Source organism: Suricata suricatta, chromosome 10 (genome assembly GCF_006229205.1).
Source record: "Suricata suricatta isolate VVHF042 chromosome 10, meerkat_22Aug2017_6uvM2_HiC, whole genome shotgun sequence".
Classification (NCBI taxonomy): domain Eukaryota; kingdom Metazoa; phylum Chordata; class Mammalia; order Carnivora; family Herpestidae; genus Suricata; species Suricata suricatta.
The window spans coordinates 65,064,625-65,078,821 of NC_043709.1; the positions used below are offsets into that span (position 1 = coordinate 65,064,625).

The window sequence follows — 14,197 nt, forward strand, 5'->3', positions numbered from 1 at the left end:
TAGAGTATCTAGAAAAATAGAGCATCTTACCTTTATTATCCTACTTAATCATCTCCACAGGTATGAGACAGGTTTATTTAGTTATCCTTTACAGGTGAGGAAATGAGGATATTTGCCTGTCCAGGGATTCATAGCAAGGAAATGGTGGAACTGGAACTTCTGCAGTTTTGAACGGAGTCCATTCTCTCAGTCACTGAACTGTCTCCTCCATTAAGTTTACAAGACTCACAGATCCTTTTCATAATTATTTACTACCAGATTCAGTTTCTTATAACCAAAGAATGGTAACTGATAGGTTTCAAAAGTGAGATTAAATCAGCTGAACTTTAGTGTAAAGCAGTGTTTAGACTTAGAAATTTGGTTAAGATTTGAGAGAAGAAAATGATTATTATGCTACTTTTCCTCTTCAATTTTATAAGTCATCCATCTTTGTTTTTTCTAAAACTTCTTTTTCTGCCTTTCATCAGGTTATCCCCTTTCAGTTTTTGTTTCTTTCAAAGAAACCAAATTAGTTTTGAAATTGGAACTGGAGATTGATTTGTAGACAACAACCCTCAGGGAAGTGAGGATATGTAGAATTAGTTATTATGCTAAGATGTGCACAATATAGTGAGTTGTCCTTTCATTTATTTCTTCTCACGATATGTAATTGCCACTCTTAGGACCCATGATTGCCCGAGACTGTGGAGATTGTGCTAAATCTCTGAATAAGGAGGAAGTGCTAAAATTAATCAAGCCCAAGAGAAAGAAGGATGCCAAGACTACAGGTCTTCTGCTGTCAAGATAATTATTTCATTTCTCGATTTTTAACCTTAAGGTACAGAATGAACTTCAGGGGCTTCCTTTCTCAGTGCTGAAAGTATATCTTTCATTTTATAGACATAGAGCAGAGGCTATACAAAATAACTCAGAGATTGACTCAGTGAATTTGCTATCACACCAGGTTACTTATGGGAGAATTGGATGTTTGTCAGGAAATTTTATCATCTCAATAATTAGAATAATGACATTAGGGAGAATTTGGAGGACCTGAAAAACCAGGAACCTCCAACCTCTCTAAAGCCGCAATATCTTCCTAAAGGAAGAAAGCTAGTATCTCCTATCTTTTATTCTTCCATGATGCTCTTTGTTGAGGCCTGGAATTCAAATCAACATGGCCCAAAAGGTGAAACCAGAATCAGGGAAGGAAAAAATTACACATAGAAGAAATTCATCTATGGAGTTTTTAATCTCCAATAACCTAGGGAACATTTCTTGGAATGAATTTTATTTTCTCTTAACTAAGGAGTATATGTTTAATTTCTGTGTTTGGTTGTTTTTTGAATATTAATTTATTTAGACATAATTTTACATAAATACCTGAATGGGATCATATCGTACAATTTTTTTCTTCATGAAATTTTTTTAAAATTTTTGTCTTGACACCCTTTTAACATCTTTTCCTCTTTATTCTCCACTCAAGGTAATCCATGTAAACCATAGACTATATATCTTTCTTATCTTTCTTTGGCTTATATAATCATGTTCAAATTTCTGTACACATATTCTGTTCACATATGTATATACAGAGAAGCTTTTCCATCTCTTTTTAAAAAGTACATATAATATGCACATTTGTCCTTTCTCATTAATAATTCACAGAACTTACTACCTATCAAATGGCGTAGCTCTAATTCACTTTTTTGTGTCAGCATTAAATTCCATCTTATGGATGTACCCATTTCTCAAACCATTCCCCTACATATGGGCTCGCTTTGCTTCTATTAACTTTTTTTATTTGAGTATAGTTGACATATAATGCTACAATAGTTTCAGGTGTACAACATAGTGATTCAGCTTCTCTGTACCTTATGCTGTGCTCACCACAAGTATAGCTGCCATCTGTCATTATACAACACTATTACAATATCAATGACATATTCCTTATACTGTGCCTTTTTTCCCGTGATTTACCCATTTCATAACTGGAAGCCTATATCTCCCATTCCCCTTCACCTCTTTTGCCCATCCCTTGACACTTCTCCCCTCTGGCAACCATCAATTCTTTACTTACAGGTCTGATTCTGCTTTTTGTTTATTTGTTTATTCATTTGTTTTTTATTTTATTTATTTTATTTTTTTAATCTTTGTTTTTGAGAGAGACAACGTGTGAATGGGGAAGGGGCAGAGAGAGGGAGACACAGAATCCAAAACAGGCTCCAGCTGTCAGCACAGAGCCCGACACAGGACTTGAACTCAGGAATGGCGAGATGATGACCTAGGCTGAAGTTGGACATGCAACTGACTGAGACATGCAGGCACCCCTTGTTTTGTTTTTTAGATTCCACGTATGAGTGAAATCATACGGTATTTGTTTTTCTCAGTCTGACATACATTGCTTAGCCAAATTATGGAAGCAACTTTGCTTCCATTTTTTAACCACTACAAAAACACTACAATAAACATCTTTGAATGTACAACATGAAATTAAAACAGAAAGGAATTTGATTGAGGTCTCAGTTGCTTATGAAAATTTTTAAGAAGGACTGGGAAAGCAGGCACTCCTAGTTAACAATGTATGCAGATACATTTATCTGCATACAGATAACAACATATGCAGAAATACTTGTCTGGGATTAATTCCCAGAAATAGAATTGCAGTGTATATGCATATCTAATTTCAATTGATGTTGCCAAATTGTTTACCTGGTATACTTCATATCTCTACCAGCAAAGTAAGAGTGCCCTGTAACCCCTACTGAGCCTGCAATGTGTTATAGTTTATTATATAATGGTATTTTTATTTCAGTTTGCATTCTTCTAACTACTGGGCAATATTAATGTCTTTTCACATATTAGTTGACAATTTGCATTTGATATTTTGTGAAGATCATATCCATAGCCCATTTTACTTTTGGATTGTTTGCTGTTTTTATTATGTTTTAGAGCACTTCACACTTCAGGTACATTAACCATTTGTATTCTGTGCAGCAACTGTCTTTTCAGCTCTGTTACTTGCTTTTTATCTTTATGATATCTTTTCCTATGCCAAAGTTTTTAGTTCTTATATATTCATACATAATTTATTTTCTTTAAACATTAAGTCTCTTTACCCATGTAGGTAAAGATCTACCTCAGCTTTGATTTTAAATTTATTTTTTAATTTTTTTTAATGTTTTTATTTATTTTTGAGAGAGAGAGAGAGAGACAGTGTGATCAGGGGAAGGTCACAGAAAGAGGGAGACACAGAATCTGAAACAGGCTCCAAGCTCTGAGCTGTCAGCACAGAGCCCGACATGGGGCTCGAATCTATGAACCATGAGATCATGACCTGAGCTGAAGCCGGATGCTTAACTGACTGAGCCACCCAGGTGCCCCTACCTCAGCTTTGATTTTAAAAATGGTTTCCTGGATGTCCTTCTTAGACTTAATTTTTTATATTTTTCATTTAAGTCTGTAGTCATTTGAAATTCATGTTTGTACTTGGTGTGAAGTCGATGTCTAACTGCATTAGGATATAATGGATAACAACTTGTGACAGCAACATTAATAAATGACTCATTCATTTCTAACTGAACTAAAATAGCAATTGAGTCACACATTAAAATCTGAAATAAATTTATGGGCTTTTATTTAATGATGTTCTAGTTATCTATTTTTATTAAGTATTATATTGATATTAGGCAAGATAAGCTCTTTTAGTATCACTCCCCCCCCCCACACCCCACCACTATCATTCCTTCTCATTCTTTTATATATCCTTTACCCAACTTCAAAGAAATACAATTTTGGGATTACAACTGAACTGACATCAAATTTAAAAAATAGTTTGGGGATAAGAGATATTCTAATGATATTAAGTCATCCCAATAAGAATACTGTCCCAATAAGAATATGTCTTTCAATTTGTTCAGACATTGTTTATACCCCTAAATAAAATTTCACCGATTATTATCATCTAGGTTCTGTTCCACTTTTCTTAGATGTACCATAAGTTTTAAGAAAAATTCTGTCACTATTATAAATGGGTTGTTTTCCCATGTTTGTTTATAAGTTCTTACTGTCAGTACAGAGAAAAGATGGCAAGTTTTAAATAATTACTGTTATATCCAGTGTAGATGATATTGTGGGTTGCATTTGTGTCTCTTCCAATCCTATTGTATTGTGCAGAAACTGGAAGAGTAACAACTGTATCTGCAAACTCCATTGAATCTAGTTTTAAGAAACTCTCTTAGGTTTCAGATATATTCATATGAAATGATCATTTGGATCTGAATCCTGGGAGGACAGTGGCAAGATGTGGGAATCCTTTTTTCCAACCTAGATCATGGCAGAGAGGGCATGGCTTTGCAGATAGCAGCTGTAGTGAAGATGCCCTGATTTAGTAGCTTCTACAATAGGAGAGACAGCTTTTGACCAGGTTGAAAGTAGCATGACTCTGTAGTCAACTGCAGCAACAGATAATAGATCTTTCCTAATTCCTGGGCTTTCTGCACCAGCGGCAGCAGCTTTTCCTATTGTAGTAAAGGAGTGGTTCTGGGATCTGCATTCATTGTTAATTAGGAGATCATTCTAGTGTCTGGTTCTCCAGTCCTTATTAAAAATTTTCATAAGCAACTGAGACCTCTGTCCAACTCCTTTCTGTGATTGCAGCTGAACCCAGTTGGATGCAATGAGACACTGTCCCCAAATCTCTTAACTCCTTTTTCTTTTACTATAATCTCTTAAATGTCCTAGACATGCAATTATACAACAATGAAAAAAATATTTTATAGTGTTTATTTCTAGTATCCATATAGTAATTTCATTTCTTTTTTTTTTCATTTTCTGGAAACTTCTAATATAACATTTAATAATGGTATCAATGAGCATCCCTGGCTTATTGTTGAATTTAACTGAAATTATTTTAGTATTTCACTATTGAGATATTTCCTATAATAATTTCATTTTAGTAGTTTCTTTCTATTTTTATTTTTTAGCAGTGGGTACGTAATTTTACAAATTACAATTTAGCACCTACTACTATTGCCACAGTTTTACTTCTTTGATATTATCAAAGGAAAAATTGCACTAGATAAAATAAAGAAGCAAAGAAGACTGTATTCAAAGCTATTACAGTAGAAAAGAAATGAGTCTGAACTCAACTCCAGTGAAATAAGACAGTAGGGGTTTTAAGAACTAGGGTGAAGAGGGGAGATCCTGGGCCATCTGTGTTTGCTAATTAGCTTTACTCACAGGAAAAGTAAACTGTCTTGTATCTTCATGACAGGAGGTAGTTTTATAACTTAGACCAGTATGCCCTTGAAGTTAGGTTCCTACCCTCCCACAGAATCTGGGAGATGAGGTGCTTATCTTCCTTGATGATTACATTTCAAAGAGATAGTTCCCAGGTCTTTCGGAAAGACATTCCTGAGTTGTAAAATTGGCAACAGGCCTTTTAAAAGATTACATCTCAAAGAGGTAGAGAAGTGATATAGGATGACAAGTTTTCTAAAGTAAATGCTTTAAGAAAAGAGAAATCAGGGGCCTATAGTCACGGAAAAGCCAATCTAAAGATTAGTCAAAATGGTGTGCCTTAGTGGCTCAGTAGGTTAAGTGCCCAACTTCAGCTTGGGTCATGATCTTCAGTTCGTGAATTTGAGCCCTGCATTGGGCTTTGTGTTGACAGCTCAGAGCCCGGAGCCTGCTTCAGATGTTGTGTCTCCCTTGCTCTTGCCCCACTCATTCTCTGTCTCTCAAAAATGAATAAACATTTTTTAAAAAATTTAAAAAGATTAGTCAAACTGAGAGAAACATTAGGCCATCTTGTTGAATGTTTTTGATAGTAAACTTACCAATATGAAGCCATCCTTATATTTTGGCATTAATCCTTGTTTGGTCATACTGAATTTTAGTTTTATACATTGCTATATTCAATTCACTAATAGTTTACTCAGAATTTTTGTATCAATATTAATAATAGATATTATATTGTTTTCTGGTTATTGTTTCTCATTTTACATTAACAGTACTACAGAGATTGCTTATTGTCACCAAAAATCTATTATCTTTTTTTTTTTTTTTGCCTCACCACAGAATTACTACAGGTCTTTATCTAAGTACATTTATATGCAGAATAATTCTTCAACTAGTTTTTCTTGCAGCCATGTGTGACCATATAATTAAACTCAGACCAGTGAGGTGTAATGTACAAGTTTTAAGGAGTCATCCTTGCAAGAGTATGTTTCTTGCCCTTTTCCACTTCCTTCATATCCCTTTCTCCTTATTGCTTGCAAGACTGCATTTATAATGCAGGAACTGGAATATCTATGTTGTCTACTACATGATTTTGGGAATGGAGGCCATTCATGTAAGTACAAATATAAGTTGCTGGGATGCTGAGGACTTTGGGCGATAGAGCCATAATAGCAGCCCTGAATACCTCCACATTTTTATGTGACAAAAATAAAACTCTTTTGCTTATACCATTATCATTTTGGTCTCAGATATTTGTAAATAAATTTTATCCTAAAGAATATAGAATTTGATTCCGGAAAGTGGAGTGCTCTATGTAACAAAACCTATAATATGTGGGGTTTGGTGCAAGCAGTAAAGCAACAGGCAGTAAGAATTTAGAAAACGAATACTAGAAAATCCAATACCCTAGTTAAGTTGTAAGAAGTTATTTGATCAAAGTTGCATCCCTGTACTTTGAAAGGCAGCCCACATGCTTACTTGACCACGTATTAGATGAAATGATAGTAAAAATACAGGATATTGGTTAGTGTTGACCATTTTCTTCCCATTTCAGCAAAGTCTTATGAGAGATAAATTCTGGCTAGAACTTTCTGCAGAAATTGAAGGACATACAGTCTACCAAGTTACTTTTTGCCTGCCGTTAATAGTCTATATTAACTGAGAGTTGTGTAATTTAGAGTCTTACAGGAGTGAAATGTTGACTGCTTCTGTATCTGAAATTGCTACCATTATAAATACTGATTTGATGCAACAGCCATGATAGGAGATAAAATTAAATCTCTTCCACACAAAAAACCCAAAAACATACTGGCAAAACAAGGTTTTGAGTGTTAAGTTTTTCATTCAAACCTATTGCTTAAGAGCCTCAGAGTGGCACAATTAATAAGGGGAGTGATGGGAAAGCAGGCTTGCTTGGTAAGATTAAGATAATAGTGACTTCAGACTTAAAAATCAAGGCTATCCAAGATCGAGAACTATGATTATCTACACAGAGAACCGACTGGAAGCCTGCCCTGCAAAAATCAATGTTTGATCAATTCCTAAAGAAATTTCTATATGTTGAAGCCCAATGAAAAGCAGGCAGGGAAAGCTATAAAGGTGCTAAGGACATTTTCTCTAGTGCTCATCTCAGATGAGGTCACGCAAGGTAGTGGAACAAGGAATATTCCTGAGAGCAGAGCTAAATGGTAGAAATATTGATGGATTCAGATCATCCTACTCAAGAAAAGAACTCGGGCTGCCTGTCATGTGTGCTACAACAAGTGTACTCCACTGCCAAGGCAGGGGTTTTCACAGCTCCTGAGAATACCTGTCATTAAGTTGTTGAAAAAGTCCATGCAGTTTTCCTGTGGAATATCTACATTCTGGATTTGGCCACTTTGCTTCCTAGTTGTGTTACCTACCTTGTCCATTGAGCCCACATTTTGTCATAAGAAAAGACTTCAGTTCTTTCTGAAAATCTTCATAAGTGGAGTTGTGAACTTCATGGTGCATTACATCAAGAGAAATATGATGCTTGATTATCCCCCTTTTTTAATGACAAGATAGAACAGTGAGCATAGATAATGATGTTTGTATCCCTTCACTGTAAAGTTCTCCAACCTTCTTTTACTTAAAGATGTTTGCAAACCACTGATGACAATTGCTTGAAGAAGTTATTTCATTAGCGTTTTAAAACTGGTAAATTTCTTATTGCTTCTGCATTTATTAGCTGGAATTAATCTGAATAAAATTAAGTTCTCCTTTTAATTAGGGTTTCTTTGATTAACTTGAAATATAATACATACTGGATGTTGTGAGAACTACTTTATTTCTTTCCCTTTAATTATAAATTTTCAGTGTAACCTCTGTTAATGTCCGCTGAGCTTTTTCTTTCAGTGCTTTATCAATTGATTAGTTGAATAATTGATTGTGCATTGTCATTAAATCCTGTCTTTTTATATATGCAGTGTGTTTTAATCAATTTCAGTAATTATTTTTCAGTAAAATATTCCATTCTTGGCCTGTGGGCTTGTTGCTTTATTCTTCCGATGACCATAATAGGTTTGATGCCGCCTTTACTTTCTGACACACACAAAAAAAGTCAGACCTTTTATGTGCACATTTTGCCCTAAACCCATATTCAGCCACTTTTCTAAGGAATTCTGCTTCCTTTAATGGTATTTAGAAGCCAAAATCAGGATACTATTGGTGATATTACTACTTTATCAATACTTCTAGGCTTTTTCAATAGACAGAGACAGTTAAAACAAATCAAAGGGTAACAAGTTCATAAATATTTCAATTCAAATTTAAGATTGCAAAAATTTTTTCTTTGATTCTATATTGTGTCACTTTGCTCTTGTGCTGAATAAGTATTCCTAACAACAGTAGCATAATATTTGCTTTATCTTCCAAATATACATATAATAGTTTCAAAAAACAATACCAATATTATTACTAACAATAAGACTACTGAATGAATTGTTTCTCTTACTGAAACATCCCAGTCAAAATCCTATAATCTCAAGTCAGTTGAAATAATTCTTTTCTATAGTGGTTATATCTTTTCTTTGATGTATAGTTAGGATCATTTGTTTTAGTTTTGTTTTCAATTTTAGAATTTTGAATTTAAGTTTTTTTAATTTGGTAAAACAGATTATTCAAAAGTCAGTTATATTACAAATAACATTAAAAATAGCATCACTTTCTTCTGTATTTTGTTTTCCCCATCCTGATTGTTTTCTCCATCCTTCTGTATGTAACCATTTTTATTAGTTTTTATTTTATACTTAAACATTTCTTTTTTGTAAACTAAAAAACAAATATATATCCCTATATGTAATTTGTTTTATATATAAACACACACACACACACACACACATACACATATACAGCTGACACCATACTGATTCCTATGGATATTTCCCTAGTTATTGGATATAATTAGATCAGGTATCTTTAAAAACTGGAAATTTTTCCCCTTCTGACTTCTTGATCTTTGAAGTAAGGTAAGAATAGGAGAGGTTATAGGAAAGCTTTTGAAAATTACATTCTGCTTATATTCTTTACCATGACTATGTATTTGTTATATAATAGGATACAGATTAGTATTTAAATTATTTAAATATGTTTAAAAATTACCTCACATGATTAATATTAATACTGACTAATATTAAACCCAATTGAATAAATAAAATCATCTAAAATTAGCTGTGAGTCTCTTTTCAGATCCCAAACAAATTCTCTGAGGGTCCATATGATCTGTATGCTCCTGAGGGAAAAGATTCCAAATTCTCTTTTCCAACCGTGCCTCTCTTCAGTTCCCAGACAAGCAGGAGAGCACATCTAAGAGTTCAAGTTAATTGCTTTAGTTTACAAGTTGCAAAGGTCACACGTGAGAAAAATCCCTAATGTGTTTTTAAAACTTTAAGCTTCTTAGCAACTGAGTCTATACTGTAGCTTTCAGCTGTAACTTCTAGGAATATAGATTACTGAGCCAGTCCCTTGGGATCCTTAGTTCAGCCGAAACAGACTGGTCTTTTGATTGGTGGAGTATCAGAGTCCTTTGTTCAGACAATCTATCGCAAAATACATAGACATATGAAAATGTCTATTCCCAGAGCTGGGAAGTTGTATTACATCTTCTTTTAATGATTATCGCTTGATCCCTCCACCTATTGACTCAAAACTCCAGGATAACGTCTCCACTAAGAAAATTCAAGAATATGAAAGTGTTCTCTGAGTCCTCTGATGATTTTGTCTCCTCCCAACCTACGCCTTGAGGTGCTTCCTTTTTTCCTTCCTCTCTTCTTGCTTTCTAAGAGACTTAGCTTTCCCTTGATTTCTGTCGTCATCTTATTATTCTCAAGTGTAGACACTATCCCTAGGTCTAGAGACAGCTCTTCTGCAATATGGCCTCATATTATCTCTTCCCTAACATGCTTCAGTCTACTCCTCTGAAATACTCTTCTTCCTCTTCCTGGGATACATTAACATTTACAATAGATCGGAAGTCCTGTTTCTGGCTCTTTATGTATAAGCCAATTCAATCAAATATAAGATATGTATTATTTCCCCCCAGTGTACTCAGTTTATGAGTGGAGCAATTATAGTTTAAAAGACCAAACAATATCACCAAAGTTAAATAGCTAGTAAGTGACATAATCAGGTTCCACCCCAAGTCTGCCTAAATTGCAGGATGTTGGCAACATTGTGCTACACTTATAAAGCCCTTATTTTATGTTGGAGAAGGTAAGTCCACCATCTGAAAGCATTGCAGATAGGGATATGATAGGACTTTAGGAACATATTTTCCGCTCTTCTTGCTTTAAACTGTCTCCTCATCAACCAGTCTTATGAGCTTCAGAGAATTACTTTATCTGCATTACAATAATCTTCAGATGGACTGCTCCTGACACATGTGGGGCAGGATTGAGGCACAATCTTGTCAAAAATAAACTAAGTGGTGCTTATCTCCAATACCTGCTTAACTCTGGTTTTGGTATTTTCCCCACTCATACTAGATGCCGATTCATAAAACCGGGGCTTTAAGCTCCTTTGTGACCAAGCTTGTCTTTCAAAATCGATAAAATGCGAGACCACTTTCTCCTGCTTCCTACTCATTAATACACTTATTAATGTTCTCAGCTAATACTGTGTGATCAACATTATGCAATACAATCATTTCATACTTCATTCTACACTGACCCATCCTTAGATTTTTCTCTTGGATGGGATCCAATGAATTCTCTCCCTCTAATGATGTTAATATCTGGCAACAAAACTACTATAATATGTTTTCCAAAGTTGTTGACATTTTATGTTTAGAAACAGCAGAAGAAGGGATTCCTGGGTGGCTCAGGCCAGATTTCAAAAGAAATCTGACATTTCACTTCTCTGGAAGTCAACCCCCTGATGGGAAGTTTTCCTCCTGTCATTTTACTTTATGTGTGCATATACACATGCAAGCTTATCCCATTTTCACTTTGTTTCAAGGATACACTTCATCCCATAATTCATAGAATCTTTTGCAGTTAATAAGACAGGATTATTTGGAGGTGGAAGAAAAGAAAGAGGCTTCTCTTTGTATTGCCCTAAAATCATGTCACAGAGGGCATAACGCCTCCTTCTCTTTCATACCCTGGGTATCATGAGCCTTTTGCCTAATATAAAGGATTTCATGTTTCAATTCCTACCTGCTGCTTTGTCCATATCCTCTGTATATAATGGGTGAAGATAATGTGGTGATCTGGGCAGCAAAAACCCAACTGTGGTTAGATCTAATGATTGAAGTATGAAAATTTTAGCCATTGTTTTCATAACCCATCCCTCAAATAACTGGAAATAAATTTGCATATGTTGGAAACATATGTAGTTCATAATTTTTTATTGCCAGCACATATCTCAACACAAATATCAAATTTTCAATAGAATTCTTCCCAAATCTGCCCTAATATAAGATTCTCAATACTACCTGGCCAAAATGAATGATTTGCCCTGTATATGAATAGTTTGTCAGTGGATTTCAGAGTATAGTTGCCACCACCTGGTGATGCTGGTTATTTAGATAGTTGAATTTAGTCATCCAGTGCTTGGTTAGTGGTCAAGGGAAGAGAGATAAATCTTTGATCAGTTGTCTTGAGTTAGAAGGAAAGGCCAGGATGGGATGGACTTGGACAGCATTACAGAGTAGTTATCCTGAGTCTGAGGTTATAAGTCATGTGTGTCAGAACAAAGCAGAAGAACATGGACAAGTTTAAGAATGTAGTGAAAATGTAGGTTGGTTGGCATGTGGACCTCCAAAGCTGGCTGAGACATTGACATTGACAGGAGCAGATTGTGGTTTAAGGTGGGCATGGGATACATAGCCACCCTAACCATAATCTTCTGCATGTTCCCTATTTAATCCTTTATACAGCCTTGTTTCTGTGATTCGTTTTACTTTGCAAACATGCTTTACTGCCTTATCTTTTTTTTTCTTTGTCACTGCCTATTCCTGGAAAAAACCAAACCCATTTAATACCAGATCTCTTTCTGCTCTATACATGTGCTTAAGTAGCTAAATATTATTGAGATAATCACATACTTTTTCATATTAGTCTCCAAACCTCAAATAGACAAATATATCACTAGTTAATCTTACTGCATTTCCTTAGTAAATCTTCCACTTGATGTGCTTGAGTTTTGTGTTCTTAGATCATCAAAATTCCTCAGCACTAAAAACACACACCACATACACACACAAATAAATAAGATAAAATAGATGATAGATAGGTAGATAGACAGTATTCAAAATTTCATCTCACATTTCATCAAAAACTTTGCAATCATTTGGAAAGTCTCTCATATTTTAGCCATACAATATACCAAGCCAGCTGCCTTTGTCCCCAGTTTCTTCACCTCACTTCTTTACAACAGACAAAGGCCCCCTTCTCCTAACTATGGAAAAGACTATTTGTGTTCTGGGTCACTTATTGTCTTTTTCCCAAGGATTTTACTTTTGTTATTAACCTTTTACTCTGACACATCAACAAAGTTTCTCTACTCCCGTTGAATATACAAAATGTTCTTTGTGTTAATACCTATCTTAAATATAAAAGAAGGGAATTTCTAGGGGCATAAGATGAGGGCCTACAAAATTATATAAGAACTGATAGAGGGATGGTGGACTGCCATCCAAGAATATCAAATTTATTGTCATGATTAGGAAGTCAGCTTAGAAATATTGAACATGGTTTCCAGTACATTTGTGAAGTAATGTCCATGAACAGGAGGGCTGAAGCACTGGCGGTCATTTGGAGGCACAAAAGGAGTTCTGATGTCTTTCCTTCTTGTATCCCCAGCATAAATATTTTTATCACAATGAGAAACCACAGCATTGTCAATGAGTTCATCCTTCTTACGTTATCTGCTGACCCTCAGACTCAGATTCTGCTTTTCATATTGTTTCTGGTGATTTATCTCCTGAGCCTGATGGGGAACCTGGTGATGCTGCTGGTGATTAGGGCTGATTCTCACCTCCACATGCCCATGTACTTCTTTTTAAGACAACTGTCCTTCCTGGACCTCTGCCATTCATCTGTCACAGTCCCCAAGATGCTTGAGAATCTACTTTCTGAAAGCAAAACCGTCTTTGTAGGGAGCTGCCTGGCTCAGGCCTTCTTTGTGTTTGCCACTGGGGGCACAGAGGCCTGTCTGCTGGCTGTGATGGCCTATGACCGCTATGTAGCCATCAGCTCCCCTCTGCTCTATGGCCAGGTGATGAGCAATCAGCTCTGTGTTGGGATGGTGTGGGGTTCCTGGGGCCTGGCCTTCGTTGATGCCCTCATCAATATCCTCTTGGCTGTCAATTTAGATTATTGTGAGGACCAGACTCTTCCTCACTTCAGCTGTGAGCTGTCATCTCTCTTCCCTCTGTCTTGCTCAGATACCTCCATCAATTTCACACTCCTGCTCTGCTCCTCTGTCTTGCATTTCTTTGGAACTTTCATTCTGATTGTTTTTTCATATGCCCGCATTGTCTCCACCATCCTGAGCATCAGCTCCACCTCAGGCAGAAGCAAGGCCTTCTCTACTTGCTCTTCTCACCTCACTACTGTGATCTTGTTCTATGGCTCAGGTTTCCTCAGCTATCTCTTGCCAACATCAGGCTCCCATCTGGAGATGATGGTCTCCTTGCAGTACAGTGTGGTCACTCCCATGCTGAACCCCCTCGTCTACAGCCTGCAGAACAAGGAGGTGAAGACAGCTATGAGAAGAATGTTAAGGAGGTATGTTAAGTCTTTTACATAGTGGACCAGAGATAGAGGACCATGGAGAAGCTAAACCATTTTGCCAGAAGATATCTTATAACTGAAAATTAAGGTTTCTCCCTTTTCTTTCCTCTCCTCTCCTCCCCTCCCTTCCCCTCCCCACACCGCCCTACCTCTTTCCTCCCCTCTGTTCCCCTCCCTTCTCCTCTTTCTTGTTCTAGTATTCTTAGCAACATCTTTATTAGAAG

General features: G+C 35.9%; 1 protein-coding gene across 1 annotated transcript; it reads left to right on the forward strand.

Moving 5' to 3' along the window:
- The first annotated feature begins 13,059 nt into the window (after positions 1 to 13,059).
- Positions 13,060 to 13,989, forward strand: LOC115305229 (olfactory receptor 8S1-like). Its single transcript, XM_029955506.1, has one exon. The coding sequence runs from the start codon at positions 13,060 to 13,062 to the stop codon at positions 13,987 to 13,989; it is 930 nt and encodes a 309-aa protein (XP_029811366.1).
- The last annotated feature ends 208 nt before the right edge of the window (positions 13,990 to 14,197 follow it).

What these genes read in the sequence shown, in the direction of transcription:
- LOC115305229 (XM_029955506.1), top strand. Translation starts at nt 13,060, where the DNA reads ATGAGAAACCACAGCATTGTCAATGAGTTCATCCTTCTTACGTTATCT.